General features: G+C 40.9%; 1 protein-coding gene across 1 annotated transcript in view; it reads right to left on the bottom strand.

Annotated features, from left to right (window-relative positions):
- PDE10A (phosphodiesterase 10A) overlaps window positions 1–24,726 on the bottom strand; it is a 172,071-nt gene extending 147,345 nt beyond the window's left edge. The window contains exon 1 of the mRNA XM_030499761.1: window positions 23,883–24,726. Within this exon, the coding sequence (XP_030355621.1) occupies window positions 23,883–24,726 (844 nt within the window). The remainder of the gene's footprint in view (window positions 1–23,882) is intronic.
- Window positions 24,727–25,245: the final 519 nt, after the last annotated feature.

The raw sequence follows: 25,245 nt of genomic DNA on the forward strand, positions 1-25,245 counted from the left end.
GACAGCAAATATATATTCCTGTTAGACTCATAATGTCACACTGATCAATGGCATAAGTTATCAAATCAGACTGGTCTTAACGCGGATAGAAATCTAATTAAAATGGTATCAGCATAGCCCCCACCTGAGGATGCAATGTTCAGTTTTATTTATTATCTCAAATATTGATGTTCCTACAGCCTGCCAGTGACACTGTGCATTGCCAAATAGGAAGCCAAGTTTGAAGCTCAAAATTGGCCTTTTGCTTTTTTGCTTGGGAACATGAAAGCAGTTGCTTCTGGTATGTAATCCAGCTACACAACTCAAATGCCACACTCTCACTTTCTTACAACAGCTGCTTTAAGGTAAGCTTTGGATGATTCTCATTTAGCTTACCTAGCCAGAAACAACACTAAAAGATGAGAGAATGCAAAGTGAACCTTACTTATACAGACAAAGGACCATCTGAAGATTAACAGGAAAAAAAAAAAAAATCTATTCAAAATTAAATTAACCCACTGGAACCTGAGAGCAAGCCCACTGGAATTATTCTGTATGTGTGAAGTAGCAGCTCAGAATTGGGACTATACAGCCCGCAAGCACATGTGTTCTTCAGACTTTTCTGGTTAAGGTGGTTAAGGCTACTTTTTTTTTTGCTAGGTCGGACAAGCTAAAGAGGTAGCATAAGTTTGTCCATTAGCCACTATGACACTAGGAAGAAGATGAGCTTGGCTAGATACAGGAGAACAAGCAGAAAAAATAAAAGACACCACCTAACACCAAATTCACAAATTTTGTCAAGAAAACTCTCATTATATGGTTTAAATTAGGACTCTTTTATCAGATTAAATATAAATATAAGTACAAAAAGCAAATGCAACAAAGACTTTGTACTTCAGTCTACAAGATCAGTTATAAACCAGAAACAATATTGAGAGGCACACCACTATTTTTTTTTCTTTTACACTTCCTATTTCAGAGTCACGGCATTTCATAACCACACTTATTTGAACTTTCCATAACTACTTCTGACACAGCACATAACGCTCTTCTCGGCAAAATAAAAATCCTGATTTTCTTTGCAAGTAGGCTCAGCTCAGCAGGACCGAATTTATAACATTAATAAATCACCAAAACCCAAGATAGCATCTCAAAACAGTGTAATATATAAGCCTTAGCTATATTTTACAAACACATTAATCATGAACAGATTGAATAGGCCCATGGTAAAGTGATCCTTCACCTAACATCCATCCAACTTCTTTCAATGGTTGATGAAATATTTTTAAAGCAATATTCTACGTTATTTCCACCATGATTTGCCAGAGCTCTTCAGCAGACCGTGGTCTTCAGAAGTCATTTTTCAGACACTTAGGTGCAAGCAAGACACAGTCCATCCATGGCATACATCTTGGGTCCCCCCTTCTGCCACTCCACCACTGTAAAGAATTCCTGTGGCACTGCTGAATTTTCACAGCAGAGCGAGCTGCAAATCAGATCTGTGCCTACATGGGCACAGCCTGGGCAGGAGTGGATTTCCAGACCAAAGCAGGTGATTACAGGGACCCAACATTTATAATTAATGATTTGGTGGGGTTTATTTCAAACTAGATCTAATCTGGCCCTATACACCAAACCTGCTGAGTGGGGCAGAATGCTGTAGCTCACGTCCCAGTTTTGTTTAGTCTGGAAAGAATCTAGTTAATGCATGGATGCTGCTCCTTTGGACCATTTTCTGATGTGAACTAAGAACTAACTAAAACAATTAGGACACTCACCACAAAAGCACACTTCTGACCTGAACACACAAATGGACTTGCTCCCAATCACACTTCTCCACTTAATGTCAAATCTTGATGTCAGCCAAGGAAGAACAATCCATCAGAGGGAGGCTTCAGCAATGGGCAATCTAGTACCCTGTTGCCATAAAACAGGCAGAACTGAGCCTCTAATAGGAAGAACAGTGGTTCTTCATAATCTGATCATATAAATTGGTTCCAAATCCTTGCCATTCTCTCCGCTTGATCACACATTTCTTTAGATTTAGGCTGAAACCACTTGCTCCATGGCTCAATCCTTAGACTTTCTTACTCAGCCCATGGCCCAAAATGCTCTTCCTCAGCAACCTCCCCACTGACATTGTTCCTTTTCTCCTTAAACTAGCTGTGAGTGGACATTCAGGGTGAAGCTGCACAATCATCTAACTCACTCTTTCAAATCACAGCCAAGGTTCCAGCAGACCTGCACACACAGCCCTGAAGTACAGCCATGATGCTGAAGGAATAGATGAGGAGATGAGGAAAAGGTGGAGTCAGCATGTAGCAGCCTGGAAAGAAGACAAGGTCTTAGGCTGTATGGATAACAAAACAAACCTTGGGCGAGTTCAACAGTCACGCAGCGGTATTACACTTGAGTTGGGACATCATCAGAAGGAAGACATTCAAAAAGCGATCTCACAAAACAGACAGTAAAGTTGCCAGGGACAGAATGAAATTGGATCTTGGTAAGTACTACATACAATGCAGAAGCGTAAGAAAAAGTGAAAAAATATACATAGGACAGATGCAGATAATTAATATGGTTACTTTTTCATTTGAAAAATCTGAAATACTATTAAGCTATTCTTTATAGCATGCTTCTCACTAACAAGTCACAATATCTTCAATTTAGTGCTAGATAAATTTATTGCAGCGCTTGGGCTGGAGGTGGAATGCAGCCAACCTATGGCTCAGAAATGGTTAATATACCATTTAATTGATCTACCTAATGCAAACTAAGTATTAGTGTAATGTATGAAGAAAAGCGTAATGTATACATTAAAAAAAAAGTGAAATGTAAAAAATAAAATTAACATACACCTTATTTTTATTCATGTTTTTATATTCTTCTTGAAAAATCAAATAATACTGTAAACTTCATCTTCAACAAACAGATTTGTATAAAGAAAGAGGAAAGAAAAACGTTTCATTTCGTCTGGCTCAATTGATTTTTGTTAGTTGAACCTAACATAACCCCAAATTTTCACCTAGTAAAAAAGTGGTCCAATGTTTGCTATGGATCCAGATATGGATTTTCTTCTCAATAGGTGATTAGGTATTTCTGAAAGCAGGAGGTAGTAATAAAAAAATATTTTTGAAGCATTGCCTTTTGCTTTCAGCAAAAAACTGTTATAGTAAAACCAGGAAAAGGCTTAAACTAGTTCAATTTAATAAGAAATACAAGAAAATGCAGTAATAGTTTCAACAGCTGAACATCTGCGCAAGGGTCCTAAGTCAACTCTGTAAGAGGAAAGCACGTTAAAATGACCAGGAAACTGAAACACTCACTGCTAACTTTAAAAGGCAAAACAGAAACAAACCACATCAGAAGTCACTGTTGCTCAGATACACATATAAAATACTTAAAGAAGCAAAGCAATTTCCCTACAGCATGGAAAAAAATCAAGGTTTAAAATTTAGGCCAGAAATGGTGCGCTCGACCCGCATTAATCTCCTGTTGATTGAATAGAGTTAAGCTTGCAGAATCTCACACATTCAGAGACTATGGAAACTGCATTATTTGATGTCCTGCCCAGCAATGCAGTCAATCTGGGCACTGTTCGTTTATAACATTTAAAACGCCCTGGTCTCAAAGACACGATGCACGCTGCTCTTCTCCTCCATCCATTCCTTCTTCGCCCTCTTGAAACTTCAATACTTTCAGTAGCCAAAGATATTTTCATAACCCTTTTTGACCCAACCTCTAAGACAACAAAAAATATTTAAGGAGATTTCCCTACTTTTGGGAAGACTCCTACCTACTGCCAAAAAGAGAGATCACTCATTTTCATGCATCTGTCAAATCTAAGCAATATATTCAGTGATGCCTAAAGCAAATCAGCTCCTCTGTTCCCACCACCCCTTAAAAAAAAAAAAAAATAAACCTTGCTTACTTTCTCTTATATACTTTGTCCTTCCAAGTACAACAGGTAGGAGAGAAATAGGGGGGGAAAGCAAGCTTCTCTGGGCTTTAATGTGCCAAAAAATGTCATCATCTTCAAGACTTTCAAGAACTCTAAGCGAACCTCCAGAGCAATACAACAGTTTCAAGGAGGATTTCTGCTATTCCGTATACTGTGTGATCTACCCCAAGTCATAGGTAAACCAGTGTCCTAACCAGGGTACCTGTGGGCTTGACAACACAAGAACCGGGACAAGTCCTACACACAATCCCTTATCAGAAATCAAGGACTCTTTCTGTGGTCCCTATTCAGCAGAAGCCAAGGTCTTTTCTACTACACGTGGGACAAAGGTATTAAACACAAAAATATTATAACCAGTTGAAACTATATTAGAAGATAAAACACAAATCTACAACCATGAGTCTGACTTGTTCACCCCCACACTTCCTGTCCTCAAGTCTGTCATCTGATGAAACACAGAGATAACAGCATTCCAACAACAGCTAAAAGCAGCTCATTTTGTGGTGGTTTAGGATCCATCTGAGAGAAAACTGTTTCACTGCTTCCCCACACACATACTCCATATTTCTTAGAAAAAACAGGAGGGATCCCACATAAGCCCCAAACTTTCTCAATGACTAGAAAATAACAATACAATTCTCCAGTCAACTCAAGAACTGCTCAGCTGTTCTTGGATCTCCAGTGTGATCACGATCAGCTTGATCCTCCAGATCAACAAGGAATACTATTAAAGGTCTGTTCAATGATAAACTAGTGATAGGCACATATGGACAAAGAAATAACCTTTCTTGTATTTAACTTCATCCTAAATGCCTTCCTCATCTTCAATTCAAAACTAAATACAAAAGCAGTGAAAGCCTGCAGGTCTAGTCTGCCCCAGCACCAGCACTGGTCCTTCTCAAAGCAAAGGCTGCCAAACAACTAGGGTAAGCGGAAGCACACTTACATGCTTAACATCTATAGCTGCAATTCTCTAACACGCTTCCAGGATACAAACCTGAGCCCGGACTGTTTTGAAGCGCACTGAAGCGAACAACCATCGATTATTTTAAGCTAGACCTCCACTTATAAAACCTTCATTTTCCAAAATCCTGTAACATTCTATTCTTTCCTGAAAGATGACTGGTTTTACTTAGGCCGGCAAAAGATTTGTCCATATATGGACAACCCCGAAGACAACAAATGGCTCTTTTCCCAGTGTATTATCAAGCCAGGAAATTAGACTGCCTGAGGTACTCTGCCTTACTTACTGGGTTCAGAGCCCTGAGGAAACATTCATGAGTTCGTCAATCATCCATTTTCACACAAAGGTGAACGATGCTTTTCCTTTACAGCTTTTGCAGCAATTGCCACCACCAATTATATAGAAGATTAAAGACCTCACAGAGCCATGTGAGATAACAGAGTGCTAATGATGACAGTCAAAGTTACAGGGCAGACAGCTGTGGCCCCTAGGGCTAGGCAGAGGGAAGAAAAAAAAATATTATTTGTACATTAAAAAAAAATAAAAATCACACATCAATAAATTCAGCTACACTGAAAGAGTGGAAACAGGAAGCAAGAAATATCTCTGATCTGTCTTTTTAGTAAAGCCTCAGATATTCCCCTGCCATTGCTAATATTTAAATCCAGTTCTATATAAACCTAAAGTCTGAAGAACACCATTGGTATGAAACACTTTGCCCTCTAAAACTCGAGTGTCTATAAAGCTCTTTTGCCTTTCCATGCTCAACCTGCAGTTGAACTCATTTTCTTTAGTAAAAAAACATACATACAAAGAATCTATCCTCCAAATAGCTCGAAAAAATAGATTCAAGGTCCAAGTAGGTTAAGACTTCCTAAATGGCCAAGAAAAATCACCATCCTCCTTCCACACTGGAAATCCTGCAAAGAAACCCCTCTCACACAGTCAGCTCAGCTGCCTAGAAACTTAGTGGCAGGCCGGTCTTTGTCTTTTTAAGCTGCAACAAAGGAAATTATTAAGGAAGCATTAAATCCTAAGTGCACCATAAAAGGCATCTACCAGAAAACTAGCTGCTGTTTGCAATAAAGAACACGCCTTACTTACACAGTAAAAAAAAAAAATAACTGCAGTCCCTATATCCTCCTAACAGAGGAAAAGAACCTATCGCAGTAAATATGACTGGCAGAATTTCTTTCAGAAACTTAAGTAGATGTGACTATCTCCTCAATGGAAAGATATGAACTGATGTGTCATAATCTATTTTTGTTTCGTTGGGATTTTTTAAATCTTCCTTTCTGCCAGAAAATGCCTTATTGCCCCTTCCATTTCTTGATGTCCCAATTGTCTTTCCAGCTATGTTTATTTTCTAATTGGCACGGAAACTATGAAATTCTATCTTGTTTCTTTTATATGCTTTCTTGCTGTCTTCCGTTTTCCTCTTATTAACACATCCTGTGCACGTTAATCTTTCAAAGTACACTTTGCAGTAGAATCAAGCAGCCCTTTATGCTTTAGTCAAGACAATAAATAGCTGCAAGATGGCTACTTAAAGCAGTCACAGAAGTGTAACTGCTAGACATCCATTCTTGATATTTCTCAAGAAGATTATGGGTATCTATAAAACCATCAAATCCCATTCATTTGACAGCTGCTCTCCCTTGGAAAAGCTGTCAACACGGGGGCAGGTGTTTGGTCTTTCAGAGAAAAGTCTCCTCTGAAATGGAGTCTCAATGGGATAAACAACAAACCAAAAAAACCCTCTTCCTGAAGATACTGCAACTACTAAGAGGCTGTGGTGAGAATAAATTAACAAAAGATACTGTGCAAGTTTTGGTAGGAGGAAAAATCCACTGAAAGCTCTCACTCTTTCAGCAGATAAACCTAGGGGAGGCACAGCCATCATCTCATCTCACTAGGAATCCCACCTCTGTATTTTAGGAGGATATGAACAGATCAGTTTATGTTGTTAAAAACACAGTTCCCAGCACTTGGTAGTACTCTATTTCCTTCCCTAGTTTCCACCAGCTGCCCACCTTCTAAATGAATGATGCATAGGAACTTGGCAAAGGTACAATACATTAGTAAAGAAAAATATATTTACCATAAATCTAAATCTAAACCATGCATAACTTCAAATCATCAAGGGAAGGGAGGAGGTGACTAAGTGAAACTACAACAGCTCTAGCAGTTCCCAGTTTAACAGCAGCATTTAAAAGCAGTATTTCCTTTCTTCCACTAAATCAGTCAGATGAAGGGTTACTTCATCTGCCCAGCACAGCAATCCACTTCAAAATGCCACAGTGCTGAAAAACAACTGCTGTCTACATACAATTATGTAAATACTAAAAAGAAAAGCTGTAGAATGGTAAGCTAGCTTGTGACCATATTCTGGACTCCAGTCTCCCAACCATAACCAACAGTACTGTTTCCTCACCACAGCCTCAGAACAGCAACTACCATTTCTTTTCACAAAGCCTGCTGATTTTCAAAGACGTCAGAAGCCCATCTGTTGAGTCAAAGACAGGGAAGTCGCTGTAACTTTTAAAAAGGAGTCAGGAAAATTCAGCTGAATCGAAGACAAACATAGCAAGTGCCTGAGTATAAACTACTGCTGTGAGCTGAACTGGAAGGGCAAAGAGGTCTTAAATATGCTGCAAACCAGATATTCATTTCCTGAAATACAGCAGCTTCTTGCTTTCCACTTTCAAGACAGGAGGGGGAAAAAAAAATAATTAAAAAAAAAAATAATGAACTAAAACACACTCAGATGTCAAATATTCTGTTTTGGGAAGATTCACTCTGCTTTCCTCAAAACCTAAAACTAAGTTAATTAAATGAACTGTCCTTCTCCAAATCATTCTTCCAGCAGCTTCTCAGTGTTTGCTAGAGAGCTTTGATAGCCTGCTTCCACAAGTGTCCCCCCAAAAAAAAGTAATGTTGACAGACTTTCAGCTCTGAACATTGCACAGCTGGCTGAAGGGCAAGCAGGGAGTTGCCTGTCTGCAGCATCCCATCAGAAGCATCTCAATGCTGTAACATTTCAACTGTTACAGGATCAGCATTGTCCTTAACTCATTTTTAATACCTGCCAGATACACTAGGGGAATTAAAAGTCTGTTTCAAGTCCAAAATGCAACTTATGATTCAGAAACACACCTCTAGTACATTTTATGACTGGTGTCCCTTTGTAAAACAGCTACTTAATGTTTTGTTTTCTTAAATCTTCCATAAAAACATCACAATCCCTTCATAAGCAAAATATGAGTTGCCATCCCCGCCAGCAGGGAAAAAGGCCGTATTTTTTAGCATGGGGAATATAACGAAGGAAAGCCGTTTTCCATTTTCTGTCAGATATGCACATAAGGAGAAATCAGCAGAAGAGCTGAGTAGTAGTTTCGTTAGAAAAACCCATCACAGCTTGCAATTCCCTCCTTTCCCTTGATTTGCATTTCCTTTATAAACACAAAATGCAGTTCATGCCATTGAGTTTGTGCCAATGTATGATTTTACAGAAAAGCCATATGAGAAACCTAGTGGTTCAATATGATTTAAATGACTGAAAAAGACAAATAATGACAGTTGTTTCAGATGATATTGTTAGGAACTAAGCACACCAACATTTGAAAAAAGAACTATCACCATTTAACATACCTTATTGATTAGATCAGACCACCTCATAGTGTCTTTTCATTTTCCTGAAATATGAAGCTAAATCAGTCTTCATTTAATTCACAAATGCATTTGGCGACACATCACCTCACTTAAAAGAAAAAAGTCTACTTGAAAAAAATCTATGTACCATTCTCATCTGTGAATCCAACTCTTGTTTAGAGAGTTTTATTGGGATTTGAGTCGCAAACACATCTTTGGCCTGGAAAGCAAACAGCCACAAAATGACCATAAACAGAATAAATATCTTCAAGCTGTTACAAAAATATACTTTGTTTTATTTTACAAAATCATTTTATCCTACTGTTTTTAAAACACTTGTAGAAGTTTTGTTCAGCAAGATTTATGCAGAGTCAAGCATATAAAAAACAAACCATTGAGTCTTCTGCGCTATGGGACACAGAAAGAACAACTGTCTGTCTAGTTACAATTCCCTTCCTATCAAGGCTCCCATAAGGTTTAGCTCATGACTTGCAAACTTCTTGAGATCATGGGCTATAAAACAGCACATGGAATTATCAACAGCAAAAATAATTACCATCATTTTTAATAATACAGAGCCATCACAGCACCGTTATGACATTCGGACACCCCTAGCATTCAGAGCAATCACTTGTATTACATGGAGCTCATATTTTTCTATATATTGCCATAACTTACTTTTTCTGAAGTCAACACAGAGGAAGCCATGTCAAGAAATTAGCAAGACAGCCATTATGAGCAAGACACATCATAGCGTAAGGCATTCCTGCCCATGTCAGGGGGGGTTGAAACTAGATGATCTTAAGGTTCTTTCCAACCCTAACCATTCTGATCTATGATTTTCCAGAGGCCAAAAAATAACATTCACAAGTAGTTATTGAACATTTCTGTTTTGAATCTTTGAAAAACTGCACAGCATTTCTGCAAGTGATGAAATGCAGTGTGTTTCTACTTGAGATTAAACGAGTTTTTATACACTACTTTAACTATTTTGTCTAATACAGCAAAGTGATTTGGCTTAAACACATACTGTTGCAGCAGAGAGGATCAAGGTTATACTGTTCCAACTTAATGCATTTCAGTCTCCAAGACAGACTGAAACAATGCATCTTCATCAGAAAATATATTCCTGACAGGAGTAATACGCCTTAGATAAATATTTAATCTATTTGAAGAATTTATCTATCAAGTCCATCCAGCTTTATGCATCTAGCTCCTCTTGCTGTATTAATTATGTTGATTCCCTGTTTTAGCACAGCCTGTAGAGGAAGAGACTAGAAGTTTAGTTGAAATCAGATTTGACTGTGCCACATTTCAAAATATTTTGTAAAAATACTCTCATGAATAAAAACTTTCAACACTGCTTTGAGGGACTGATGTCAGGAAATCAGATTCATAAAGCATGAACAACCCGTTACAACAAAAAGATCAAATGATAGGAGTAAATATCATGGCAACTGAAATCAATGACAAATCTTGCATTAAATGGAGTGGAGCTGCGATTTTGTTCTGTTTCCAGGAAACACAAATGCATTACATCAGTTGAGATGCACTTCCCATCATGATGACTCGATTGCAGAGTCCCTTGGTAAATTACACTTGAGAAGGAAGAAGCTACTAAAAACATCATTGACCTCTCCCCCCAGAAGCTATGTATCTCTGCCTTCTGCATAAAACATTAAAAATTTTAGGAATCCAAAGAAATTGGAGACATCATTAATAGAACCTCAATGCTACCAGAAGAACTAATAAAGATGCAACAACAACAAAAGTCCAACAGATCTTTAGAAGGTCAAAAGAAACAAGACACGCAATTATCTTACTGGCTTTTCTGCTACAAAATTTGCCCCTACAAATACATTTTGACCTTATGACTAATGGCAACCAAATCTGACCAGACAATATATGCATCAGATGAGTTCATGAAAACCAGCAGCTAGGAAGACCAGAGACATGAACAAGCGGCACTGAAAGAGAACAGAAGTTCCACCCACTTTGTGAGATAGCATAGGTTCAGCAGCAGCACAAAGGCTAGGCAGAAAGAAATGGGTGGAGGAAACAGAGAAGACAAAGCGGCAGGAACATCCAGTCTTCAGATCTAATGCTCACCAAACTGCTTGGTGTTTAGAGGTTATTGGTCTTTGTTTTAATTTTAATTACTCTGTCACAGGTGCAGGGTTGAGCAGAAAAACTATGCAAGCAAAGCAGCTGAAAATATGAAGACGTAAAATACGAGAGCAGCACTTCGGGTGGTACCCAAATTGCACATCGCTCAAAAAAAAAAAGGCAAGCATTATGGCAGTAAGACGACAGTATTTGTATTATAGTGTTTTACCAAAATAATTCATATAGTTGTTCTCTTTGTTTTGGTTTTGGGTGTTTTTTTAGAACAGCATTATTACTGAACAAGTGTGAGATAGAAATAAACTGCTAAAAACTGAACAAATAAATCCCAAGCCTGAATTCAAATAGTTCACTGATCTGTGCATCAGCTGATCAGTTGATAAAACTGAAGGACTAAACATTCAGATGTTGACAGGCAAACAATATAAAAGACACCAGTAAGTAAAGGACAACATATAACCTCCAGCAGTACAAGACAGCAAGTCACCGTTATCCATGCTTCTGCATGGAAATTGTAGTGAATAGCAACACAGATTTCCCAACTGATACAAAGATGCGGGTTTGAGTTTCGAAAAAATCTACCAAAATAGAAAAAAAAAAAAAAAAGGAAGAAAAAAACCCCCCACACTACTGAACTGCAGTTCTCCTTCAGTACAGCTTAATACTTCACTCTTTAAGCAACGCACTGGCTGCGCCACAATTAGCCATGGCCAGACCATACCAGTAAATACACAGGAGGAAGAAACTATGCTCTGAAACAGGTGAAGTAAACCAGCTACAAATTCTTATGCTCCAGATCAATAAATAAGGCAGAAAATGGTAAGTGCCCAGAAAACTATGAATTGCAAATACAGTCTAGAAGCATCTGAAGGATATCTTCCTTTCTGTCTTCTCTTTCATCTTTTTTTCTCCCTCCGGTCTTACCGATGCTCGTGAGGTAAACTTGTCATCTTTATTGTTCTTACCATTTACCAATGAATATAACTGTATTTGCTAAACCAACAATTCTCTCGGTGAAAAGTGGCAGCAGCAGAAGTAGGTCTAATCAAAACTAATCATTACCTCACTTCATGGTTTTAATACAAGTACATTTAAACTGGTTTCACTGGTTGCCTGGAAGAGAACAATGCACCATTACGTTTTTCATTCAAAGCTCCTAGATCTCCAGTGTCTGGAAGCTGTTTACAGAAAAAGATAAACACAAGAAATTAATTCACAGGAAGCTATAGCAACATTCTCCTTGGATTATTAAAGCAATGTTGTCTGGCAATGTGATCTCTAGATTAGAATCCAGGTTGTGGAGTCTAATCACCTAATTTCAAATGGTTTCTCCAACTGCTTGGAATGATGGCAGAGGTGTCCGTGTTGTCTAAGTTTTAGACAACCTCCTGGTTCAGAAAACTTCCAGGTTTGGTGTGAGAATTAGTCTGTGCTCACCCAGCACTCACCAGGGTGTGGGGGTAAGGGTGATGAATATAATTATTTCCAGTTATTGACATACACAAGTCTAGTGAATATTCTTGTATTTCTGTCTAATCCCTTTTGCAATCTCCAGTAATCTGCAAGTGACAAGAGTCTATTACTGCCCCCCAGTACAAGAAAATTATTTTATGCCCACAAAACTTCCATGCAACCACCACCAGTAGAAAAACCCATAAGTCAATTAGCAAATCCACACTCTGTGGAAGGTCTTCACTATAGAATCAGAAGGATTCAGGGTTTGCGAAGTAAAAAAAGAAGATGCCGAGTAACACTTTCTATCATCAACATCATGCACATTCTGGGCTTAGTAAAGTACTGGGCAAGCAACGCAAAAGTCAGGTGGGTAAAAAAAAAAACAAACCACAAACCAAACCAAACTGAACAAAACAAACCAAAACAAACCAACCAAAACAAACAAAAAACAAAACAAAACAAAAAAAGGCAATGAGCATGCAAGTAGAGACCTTCATAAAGCTGACTTACAACATGGCCAAACCTACGTTAGATAAATCATGCTATTTCACCATCTCTGAAGGGGAAACAAATAACATGTCCACCTTAAATAACATGTTTTAAACATGCACTTCCAACTCATTTTCACAAGTTTATGAACTCTCTCAGGCATCTATCTTCCCCCTTTTTAATTCTGGTCTAATTGAGAGCAGCTCCTCAATCTAGATCACCACGGGGCCACACAAATGTGCCTGCACAAGGGAGGACTACAGGAAATGGCAGCCTTAAGGAGGAAGAACTAGGCCATTTCTTTAAACAGGAGGGTTAGTTTATGTGAACTTCAAATGACCATGAAACTATGGCGTAAGTGTACCAAGCAGAGCCAAGCTGATCTAACACAACATGCTGACGAAAGAGTTTATCCTCTCATCAACTCTCAGCAGCATGCTGACGTGGCTTGGTTTCCCATCAGCACTAGTGATCCTCTGACTCCACAGTGAACTTATTACAGAATCATAGAATGGGTTGGGTTGGAAGGGACCTTAAAGCTTTTCTAGTTCCAATCTCCCTGCATGGGCAGGGACTCCTTCCACTAGACCAGGTTCCTCAAAGCCCCGTCCAACCTGGCCTTGAACACTGCCAGGGATGGGCCACCCACAACTTCTCTGGGCAGCCTGTTCCAGTGCCTCACCACCCTTATTGTTTCGTAATGTATAATTTAAATCTCTATTCTTTCCCTCAAAAACATCCAGAAAAGGGGTTTGACCAACCTGAGTCACAGCATCATTGGTAAAGGAGAGTGTGAGTACATTACTAAAAAGGTTTACCAGCAGAAAACTTACCCTGCACCAGAGAGAGTTAACAGGCACCAACCATCTCAGTTCCCTGAAACAGCTTGCTTTGGGGTCATTAACATCAACAGCAATAACAGACAGAAAGGGGACCAAAGCCAGTAGTTGTAACTATGTCCTCATTGCTCCCAACAGCCTCTTACAACCTGCTTCTAGAGGTTACCAGCACACAAGTAGGACCTACAGCCACCTTTATAGTCCTTCATCAGTCACAGCAGCCTACAGCTCAATATACTGGCATACATTCACTTCTGCATGTATCATAGGTCAGGAAGACAGACATTGTGTCTGAGCCTTTCTTCTGCTACTTCTGCTGAACTGGTAGTGACTTCAAGCAGAGAAACATAGGTGAGGTATTTCAACTGCCACTAGTAGACCTTCCAGAGCTCATCTCTGAGAGGTCTAAAACCTACTAAAATTATATTAAAGCCAACATAAAAGTATTTATACTTAAGCTTTAAAAAACTGTTAAAAAAACCAGGAACAATGTGGGTAAGCTATTAAATTCCAAGATTAAAAAAAAAAAAAGGGCAGGAAAAAAAAAGCAAACACAAGGTAGAACAGTAAAACTTTCAGAGTGACCTAGTAAAACAGTAACAGTGGTAGATGACATGGCCAGCTGGCATAAACAAGAGATTGTTAAATAGCAGTTGGCTGATTGGTGAAGATAACACGGTAATATTAAGCTACAAAAGGTGAAGAAATACACTAAAACATTAGCTGTAAGTACATTCATAAAATCTGTAAGATTTACCAAGCCCAAGTTTTTTCTAAAAAGAGGAAAAACATCATGGTTAAGCAGAAAGAAAGCATTTGTGACATTAAAAAAAAAAAAATAACCCTCACACTTAAACGAAATGTAATCTTATACTTCAGTGAAATCCTATATTTCAGTGAAAAGATTTCTTCAAAATTTGATCATTTGCTGGGAGATATTTACATATCAAGTCCTTCATCTACACCAAAAGAAATATCTCAGAGTTTACAAATAGCTTTCCCTATAAGGATAAACATTTTCTTCTGCTGTAATCACATTCCTTTGAGCAATAAAAATGTTAAACTTCTCTTACCATTCCAATCTTCTTTTTCTATTTCTGATTTCTACCCCTTCAATACTACTGCCATAGATGGATAAGCCTCCACTATTTTTCATTAACATAACATATGTAGTATCACCACACACACACGGTTGTTCCTTGTCAACATACAAACTTTGTGTCTTCTCGTTCCCTATGAACATTTAATTATGCCTTAATTTAGCCACAGCTTTTAAGAAGCCTTCCAAAGCAGCAAGTTGAGGAAACAAAGACAGACAAGCTAAATAATTGTACTGAGTCAGGCAGCAAGCCTCCAGCAATGGTCCGTTATTCGCTGGACCCATCTTTCATTCAGGACTTTGTAGAACCTGTGGTTTATTCGCTAGAAGAACCTGGTCTGGAAAAACGAGGTCTGCTCTAGTGCCACAAACAGTATAAAGATGCTTCTGCTGGTCCATATGGTTATGTCCCTACACGATTAAATAAAACAGCCCAAAGCCTGTTCTTTACTGTTGCCACAAAGGGGCATGACACAGCTTGTGTCCACAAATCTAAACTCTTCTCCTTACACACAGTCAGAAGAGACAAGTACTATTCCCACTGCCTTTTGGGAAGAGCTCCCCTTTGCCTTCTCCCAACACACATGCAGACAGTTTGGCATCTGTCTAAACAGGACCAAGAAGCACACTGAAAATTAAGCAGAATGGGCAGGGCTGGAGCTCAAGCCCACGTCCTCTCTGTGTTTAGCTCAAAAGTGTAAGCACTGCATATAGATCCAAGTCCAAAAAAGGTTTGAAAGAAAGGCAATCTACAAGCACATTCCTACCCACAAACAGCCAATGAAAGTTCCTGCAACATGCCAGATGATCCTGTTCTCTCTGCCACCACAAAAGCTAAGCCAGAATTTGTAAGGGGAATGCACTGTTCTGTAAACATAGAAAACTGCAGGTCATCTGTTGAAGGCACTTCTCAAAAGGACACCTCTACTCCCAAGACCCTCTTGCATTCATAATCATGAAATGAAGACCACAGAACTACATTTAAGACTCAAGATACATGGAAAAACTTGAGGATAGTTGTCTCAGGAGTCTTTACTGATGAAAACTAAAGTCTGAAGAAACAGGAACAGTGACACACATCCACACGAAAGTGATTTGCTCACAAGCATGAGACACAGGAGCCTGGCATGATGAAACCTGAGCATACTGGCTAAGGCAGCGCCTGTTTTGAGAACAGATGAGTTCAGTTTCCTGTTACATCAAACAGTAACTTTCAGTCCTACGTTTGCTTTTAAAAAAGCAAGGAAAAAAAAACTCTACTGACATCACACTTAGGGCTGGGCAGACAGTGGCAGATTAGGAAATACAATGAGTCACTGCAAATCCAGAGCACAGAGAGAGAGTTTTCAAACTGCCATGCAAAATTTAGTCTTACAAAAATAAGTAAGATTAATAAATAGACAATACAGCTGAAGTGAACTACACCAGAAGAAGAGTAACAGTAGTGTAGTGCGTTCACACAACCAAAGAAGTTGGGGCAAATATGAACACTGTGAAAAGGATAGGGTAAAACAGAGGCCCACCACAGCAAGAAACAAAATCAACCCAATTTACCAATCAAGAAGGAAATATCAGCTAAAATAAGCTGATGCGTGAACAAGGAGGAAGTAAGATTAAGCCAAAAATCCAGATACAACTGAAAAAAAGAGAAAGCCATGCAATGAAAGCACAACCGACAAAGCAATGCTCCAAGAAAGAATTCGCTCTGGAGAAGTTGCCAAGGTATCTGTGTACGCATGAAAGAAAACCAAAATATAAACACAAAAAAAACCAAACATTGTAAGTAAAAGAATGAGTTATCATGAACTTAACTGCTATGTGTTAGGGAAAAAAAAAAATCATTAGTGAAATACTGAAGCACATACTTTTTTTAAAGAATAAGTCAAAGATTTATAAGAAAAGAGGACAGTAGCTTTATCCAGTTTGGAAGTAAATAAAATAAGACACTATAGAAGAAAAAAATGGGGAAATAAAAATTAGGCATTGAGGAAAATTACAAAAGAATAAACAGGATGCACACTTAACTGCTATAATTCAGGCAAAGCATCTTACTCTCTGAATTAGCAGAACACCCCAATGTTGCAGAAATAAGACTAAAGTATTTAGGGCAAAGAAAGGGGCATCTTTCCTGCCAGTTAGGAAATTTCACAGGGTGAAGTAAACTAAACAGTATTATTAAGGTGAACATGGCAATGATTGTAAGCAGCCAAAAATGTCTGCTATTTTGGGTACATATGGGTCAGAAGGATTAGAGATGCAAGGTTTCTGTACAAAGTTGTAAGAACTTCAGACGCAAAAGTTTTCTTTCCTTTAGGAACTATTTGTGGCTTGACATTAGGGGATTTCTTTTTGATGCAAGTGGAAGGTTAAGAGGAAAGAGGAATGTTGGAATTATTAACAGCTGAATAAACTTTGTTAAGAGAAGTACAGCTCAGCTCCACAGAAGTTGGTTGGTAATGCAGAAACAAGGAATCAGATCAATAAGTGCTAATGAAAGCATTAAATGTTCAGTTTTCCAGAAGGAAGGTGGATTAACTGGCCTCAGATCCTGACAATCTCTTTCTCGGGTCCCAATATCAAAGGAGGCAAGATTACTACTGCTTCTCTGTTGAGGGGGTTTTATTATTATTTTAATTAGAAACCACTGAAATGAGAATGAATTCTCTAAGGCAGTAAATAACATCCAAAAGCCTTCTCTTTCGGTATTCTTGAGCCAGAACTACTTTGGAAAGCCTTCAATCGATACAGGGACCCCAATTCTAGTCCTACTGACCCATAAGATTTGGCATCTCTTAATGACGTGATATGTTATTCCTAAACTCACTCACCCAGACTAAAACTTGCTATCGATGTATTTTTCAAAAGAATATGAAATTTGGAATCACAGTATTTTTCTTCTTAATGCCACCTACAAAAAGGTGCAAAAGAGCTGGGAATTAAGAAAGCTTCCTGTGGCAGTAAATCTCTGGGAAGAAGATATATAAAAAGAACTTCAAAAATAAAGGAATTCCTTGTAAATATGTAAATTATACACTTCTTGAACTAATTCATACTTTTGCCAAGTTTGGGTTGTTCGTTTTTTTTACCCTAAGAACATAACTAGCATACTTCCAAGTGATATAAAGCATTCCCAGTGTGCACTAAAAGTAAAGATTAATTCATCAATTTACCACAGAAATTTAGAACTTGTTAACCAGATTGTCCTTCTCCCCTTCAAAAAACCCCATCATGAGTATTTTAGAATGTTCATTTGTTAATAAGGTCATAATTGTGAGTCTGTTACCTGCCTTTAGAACTGTCTTATTTGAGTGTACAACACATCAGTACGTTGTCTGGCATAGCAGAAGCCAAAGTCTTCTACAAACATCAGCCAGGCTGGTTCCTCCCACACTAATTACGACAGCTTGGTAAGAAGTGATGATGAAACCACAGAAATACACCGCTTTTTCGTAAGCTTTTAAAAAGGGGACATGGGGAGGGGGAAGCCCACGTCCCAAGATGAAAATCCTGTTCCCTCACCTTGAAACAAATTAGAAAGACAAAACAGCATCACTTAATAGAAGAGGTAAAAGCTGAGGCTTGATTCAACACAGTTGCCACGTTCAATCACATCAGCTTGTCACATCCCACAAGATAAGAGAGACTGAGTGAGCTGTGAGATCCTTCACATGGCAAAGGAATGAAGTACTGCAAGGAGCTGTCAATCAGTAGGTGGCACTCTTCAAGTTCTGACAGTGAGAAGCCAAGTACCAGCACAAATGAGGACACATTACATAGCAAAGTCTGGATCTTTAGCAGAAATATCAATAAGAAATGTTGATCAATTTTAACCGTAACTGACACCCATGGGAAATGCAACGGCTTCATTTCAGTAACATATACAGCGATCCTTGTACATAATCTCTGAAGTTCCCAGCAATTATAATTTTAAAGTGTTATAAGTATTTTGGATTAACACTACTGTATACCACTGTACTAAAACCAGTACCTTAAGAAATTATCCATTACATCTGCAGAATACTTTGAGTGCAGCCTTGTAGCTAATTACGCACATTATGTTGGCTTTTTTAACATAACAAACCATAGCACAATTATTTAGGTATTGCCACAGCTGTTCTTCAAAGCTGGGCAATAAATTTGTTGCAATAAATGAAACATAACTAAATCTTTTGGAACAATATATGAATTGTTATTTCTGTTATATTTACTTGTGAAGATGTGGCCAACGCACCAAAAGATTCAGTTGTTTTCAGAGTTCGAATCAATAGAAGGTATAATAAAAAATTAAAACATGGCTCCACAAACCAGGTGTCAGATTTTCCATTCCTGCAAATAGTGCTTCTCCATTTATCAATTGCAGAGTTTCAAAAAATTTTAAATACAGACTGAAATCAATACACATTGCTGCTCATTTCATAAAAAAGTAAAGGAAGAGCAGATTTAGTAACAGAGTTCGAGTACAGGTACTTGTAAGCGAAACAGCCAGCAGAGGGAGTATAAAAACAAAAGAAAATAAAACCCCCAAAGAGCTCTTTTTCCTTTTATATATTTTTTATGATCTTAGCTTTCTTTTAGAATAAATTATAGTGCCAAAAGTGCAAAAACTAGAATATTGTAAAAACCACTGAATTTTAAAGTATTAAACATAATGACTAGAAACTAAATGCTTTTTAAAGTAGCATTAAAAAAAAAAATAGCTCATATTAGCCTCACCAACCACGTAGATAAGGTTAATATCGACCAACAAGCTGCATAAGCTATTTCCAACTTACAAATCCACACACACACAGACTCTCATTCTTATTTTCCAAATCAAAAACTGAGTTCATGATTTGAGAATACTGAATGTTAGGTACAAACTATTTGTATTAGCATATAGCACAAAATCTTAAAAGTGAACATAAGACACCGTTGTACTGATCTGCACAACAGAAGATTTAAAAGCAAGTAAGCCAAGTATATGCCCTTGATCACTAGTGGGAATGAGCATTTACAGGACTGTTTCAAAATCAAGTCACTGTGTCATGCATATGCTGAAATAAAACTCATCTTTATGCTTTCATGTTTTCACCATGTCCAGCCTACAAGTATGGCTTAAACATGAGCAAAAGGAAGGAGAACACAAAGAGGGTGACAGGAGCTGCCAACCTTGTGTTAGAATCTTTAATGCATTGCCATCCTCCTAGCACAAGTGACAAAAAGAAACCATCTCCCAACTCACCTACGCTATCCCACCATGCATAATCACACGTTCCACAGTCCATTTTACAGGAGGAGCAAGCTTACTGAGTTAACAGTGAAGGCACCACCTTCCTTCTCAAGGCCTATGAGCGCTAGGTACCTGCAAGCCATCAGGCAAACATGGGCAGCAGAGCTGAGGAGTCAAAGGGACAGAGGATTAGTTATTTCAAATGTAAACTGCATGCTTTATAGATAACCATTTGTAAAAATACCTGACTTGGGCAAACAAGTCCTTTTTCACTGTTAATGTTTGTGCCTGCAATTTCCATTCTCTTTCCATGCTATTCCCTGCTGTCTGCCCTATGTATTGGTCCGTTATCCCCCTAAATAGAATGCCAATGCTTCAGACCAGGATACATGGTGTTCCTATACGTTAATGCAAAATGTGGTATTATGAAACACCAGTCCTGATGGGGGCCACTGAGTGACATCAGTTATGATAATAACTATACACCGTGTTAGTGACAATTTTGCTTTCAATTAAAGTGGAGCCAGAATTCCTGGGATGAAAACCAGAAACAATTGTTTTCTCATCAGCATCTAAATTTTAAGGACGATTTAACTGTAGAACCAAACCCTGTCCACCTTTACACATGGGATTCATTGGTGAAGATCAGCATTTGGCTTAAAAAACCCTGATTACAAGTAATGAATACACAGACCAGGAAAGAGACTCAAGACAAGATTAATTTTCCTATTAGCGCAAGTAACAGAAATACTTTTAACTTTATTTAAACCTTAATTGCTGTTTTCTTCCACAACACTACAGATCTTACTACATCTACCCTTTCTTAAGAGTACTACTCAATCAGGAAGTCTTAGCATCTGGCACATGAAGGTGCAGGATAAACTTGCAGCATCACAGAAGGGAAAAAAAAAAAAAAAAAGAAGGCAGATAAAAGGTAACTCTGTATAAAATATCACTATACTGATAACACTTTAATAAGCAGAAAGCTCCCACACTGTAAAATACTCATACCTGTGAGCAGACTTTCGGGACACAGATAAAATGTGCTACATACGCACAGCTTGAAAAACCTCGAGTGTAGAAGGAACATGGGATTCACCCCTGAAGACAAAGCCATTTCACAGAAACCTGGAATCCCTGGCAGCTTGTGGGATCTTAAATACGGTAGGACTCTAATGGAGAATTGATCTGGGATGTTAGATACTAGAAGTTTCCCAAAACACTGTGTTACACACCAAATTACAGATTGTAAACAGCTAAGAAAAACATCACACCACCTCAAGTAGTTCATGTAAGTTTCTTCAAAAAATAGCCAGACATGGCACAAACTGAATTTTGCAGAACCCCAAATTTTAATAATATCAAGAACCTTCTAAAAAATCCTGACTGGACAGCATGCAAGTCAAAAGAGCTCAGAGGAAAAAGAAGAATACATCTCTAGCAATTTCACTGTTTTCTAGTTTTAAGGATTCTGTTCAGTCACTTTTAAATCTCCCTTCCAAGAGAGCTCATTTCAATTGTCTTCCCTACAGAACTCTTCAGTTTCCCTATAAAAGCATTTAGACTTTTTTGTCTTTAAAGTCAAACAGCATATATGCATATACACATACGATTTAGAATCTAAAATACAATTCAGGAAACAAAAGCTATGAGATGCAGCACATTATCTTCACTATTCTACGTGATCTCATCTTCTACAGAACAATAATAGCCTTCTGGCTGCACTGTATCTAGGACTGTGCACAGTACTCCAAACAGTTGGACAAGTGCTCTTTGCAGTAGCTGCACTGGAACTGAATAGTATCTTGTTAGACTTCCCTCCACTCCTTTTTTCAGCCTGGTTTCCTAAGGAAATCAGACTTAAGCAATCACTCAGGGAGGGAGGGAAGTGTATGCATATGTATATACACATGCATTTGGATGTCTGTCTGACCTCACTAACACCTTTTGAGCCTACTGGCGAGTTTCAATCACATTCAAAAGAGGAGTAGAGATATCAGACATTTAAGTTCTTGAAAGTTTCACAAGAGCAGTCTGCAGAGCATGAAAAAGTGACTACACAGAGAGACAGGCTGCATGTCTTCTTAGACATCAGTAAATTCACCATGGAAAGAACCGTTCTGCTCCTTCCCTGCCTGCAGGAAAATCTTCAGTCAGAGGTCACAATCACTCAAAGATGACCAGGTCTCTTGTGTTCAAGTGTTCATAAAATAGCTTAAGTTGAATTCACCACTGCTTTTAAAAAGGTGTTTTGTACAGAGCTGATGTTTTCTGTGTCATCTTTTTCTCGGTCTAGCATAGGAGCGAACTGCCCTACATCACACACATTCCCTGGCTCGGTCCCTTGCTCCCGAGACGACTTACTTTAAAACATCAGAGTTGTACCACACGCACAACGGTGTGCTACCCCTCTCAAACACAGAGAAAATAAAAACTGGAAAAGCTTAGGATTTCCTTCAGGCCTCAAAACTGAACAAGTGTGTGGCTCTGTAACTTAATCAACTATTGAATAAAGTTTCAAAAACACAATGCAGCAAATATATAGTAATCTTTATTCACCACGCTCGCAGGTTATTGTGCTAAAGAAAGCTGTAAGGCAAAAAGACAAATAATGAGGTTTCAGCTGATATCTCTGTAGTTCTTCTCATATCCCCCCAAAATACACACATGTGTAAACTATGTGCTAGTCACCTGTGTCCAAAAAGCCACCTAATGAAAGTATGCTAACAGATTTACATGCAAGTTTAGGAAGACTAAAGCACAGAACTAAAATTTAAGTAGTTGTCACAAAGAAAAAAACCCACGGCTGACTGAAATCACTCCAATCATCAAACACTAGGCAAGGAAAAAAGAAAATAAACCACAGGGTTTTTCTAATTTAAAAAAAAAAGTATTTCAGCCCTGTTGCACGCTCGTCTTGGTCATTCTTCAAACTCAAGACCAAACTGAGCCCCGGCACACTGCCCGGTGGGCCGCTGGAGGTGAGGGAGGGCTGGTGAGAGGGCAGGGGCAGCCCGAACCAGGGAGGTTTCAGCCTCAAGCCCCGACCGCCCGGGGGGCGCCCGCCCGGCGGGCACGGTGTATCAGTGAGACGCCTCAGAGAGGGAAGGCGGCAGCGGCAGGCTCGGGGCGAGGCACCCGAGGGGGCGCCGGCCGCGTCCGTATGAACGGGGAGTTTCTGCCACGCGAAACCCTCCACCACCACCCCAACCCGGCTTAACGGCTAGAGCCGGCGAGTGGACCCCGCTACCTCCGGGCTCCCCGCTCCAATGCAGGGAGGGCACCCGCCGAGCCCCACACCGAGGGGCCGCTCTCGCCCCGCTCCCGCCTCCCGATACGGGGCGAGCGCGACACCGCGCCCGGTCTCGGTGGGAGCCGGCGAGAGCTGAGCCGGCAGCGGAAGCGGCTCGCTGCGGAGCGCCCTTCGCGGACAGCCTCGGTGCCCCCGATATGCCGCTTTCCCGTCACTATCCCCGTTACAGCGCCAGCCTCCCAGCGAGGAGCACGTTTCTTCCCCGGCTCCTTCCCCGCCTCGCAACGAGCCACGGCCGGGGAAGGCGGCACCCAGTACCACAGCCGGATCAGAAACACGGAATTTGCACGCGTGCGGCATATCTGACAGAGAATGCAGGAAGAAGCGATACATTCCACCCTTTTTCGGTCCTCCGCCGCCGCTTTTCTGTCATTTGTCGATACCATAATGCTTCCTTATTGCTACTCCAAGTAAGTAGGGGGGGAGTCTCCATTCCCCTATGTCTCATTCCTGAGCAGATTAAGCATGCACCAAGTAAAAAAGGCTGACACGCATATAGGTAGAGCTGTCCGACCCCGAAACGATGCCGAACCCCCCGAGGCGTTAGCAGCCAGCTCCCACAAAGAGCACTCGGTTACACTGAGCATCCCCTTTGTCCGTGCATCCTCAGCACACACCCGGCCGCTCCTCCATGCGTCCACGCACGCCCCACGTATACGGCCCCTTTGTGTCTGCTTCTCCCCCCCACTCACAAAGAAACGCTCTTACCTCCAGGCATGCACCCCACCTCGGACACAGCCCTTCGCCTCCCCCCGAGACACGCGCGACAAGCCGCCGGGCACAGCGCCCCGGTACCTACTTGTATTCAAGAAACAGTCCGTAAACCTCCTAAAGCAGCTTGTAGAATTAGATCCATCTTCCATGTCTGGCCCTAGGAGCAGGGGAGACGAGAAGGAGAAGAAGGCGCCTTTCTGCCGCTGTTGCCGCCTAGGAGTCCTGCTCCCGCCGGGGCCGTCACTGCCTCGGATCCCGTCGCCGCGGGCTGCTGCTGCTGCAGCACCGAGGGAATTGTAGGACCACGGGCGAGAGGCGGCTGGAGAGAGGAGGAGCCGGGAGTGGTGCTGCCGGGGGCCGCCGGCTGCGGAACGGAGCAGCAAGCCCTGGATGGAGGAAGAACAGAAGAGTCTCCTCCTGCCGCTGCCGCCTGGATGGGCGATCAAGTGAGCTGCTGCTGCTCCGCCAACATCTCTTCCTCCTCCTCCTCCTGCCGCTCTCGTTGCCTCTCCTCCTCCTTCCCTCCCTTGGAGACTTGTGAGGTTAAAGGAAGACAAGGAGGGGAAACGAGGAGGCGGCGGCAAGAAGTAAAAGGAAAATGGAGAAGCGGAGGAAAAGGAGGGGATTGGAGCGAGGAAAGGAGCCGCTGCCGCTCTGGGGACGATGCTGGCGGAGGCGGCGGAGGAGGCTGTCCCTGCAGCGCGGCTCCTGCTACTGCTGGTGGTTGTTAGGAGGAGAAAGAGGGAGCTGCAGCCAGCCGAGCCGCCTCCAGGAGCGGGGGGAGGAGGAGGAGACCCGCCGCTGCCTCCACCTCCGCCGCTCTGGCCATGGGAGTGGAGCGGGCGGCTGCCGGAGCCGGGCTTTTCCCCGGGTGCTGCAGCCAGGGGGGCCGAGGGGCGGGATAAGATCCGCTTCTCCGGGTTGGACATGATTCCGCTCTTCCCTCCCTTTCGCGGTAGTTTAAGGCAGGACGTCTAGGAGAGATACCGGAGTAAAGCGAAAGGGAAAGCCGAAGAAAGACGGAGCCAAACAAAACCAACCGCGGTTCGGTCCTCGGTTCTCTCCAGCGACCCGCGGGCAGTATTTCCTCCGTGCCCCGGCTCCCCGCCCGCACGGAATCCTCACATTTCCGTTCCCCCTTTAGGCCGGAGGGGACAGGGCGCTACTGACCGCCAAGCGGTTCCGATCCCCTTTTAAAGTCCGCTTTTCCTCATGCTCCCACCTCGCATTCAAAGCAAGAAAACGGCAACGATCTGTATTTTCTTCGAGCGAGGCAAAATATTACCCCGAATGTCCGTGCTCGCCTGCAAAGAGGCAGATGAAACCACCGCAGTGCCGCTTCCAGCCGCGGCCCGGCCGCCAGAGAACGCCCACTGGCGGAGCCAGCGCTTGCCGGCTGCCGCCCTTCCTCCCGTTCCTTACCGGCGCGCACACGGGAGCGATGGCAC

This window comes from Strigops habroptila, chromosome 10 (genome assembly GCF_004027225.2).
Source record: "Strigops habroptila isolate Jane chromosome 10, bStrHab1.2.pri, whole genome shotgun sequence".
In the NCBI taxonomy this organism is placed as follows: Eukaryota; Metazoa; Chordata; class Aves; order Psittaciformes; family Psittacidae; genus Strigops; species Strigops habroptila.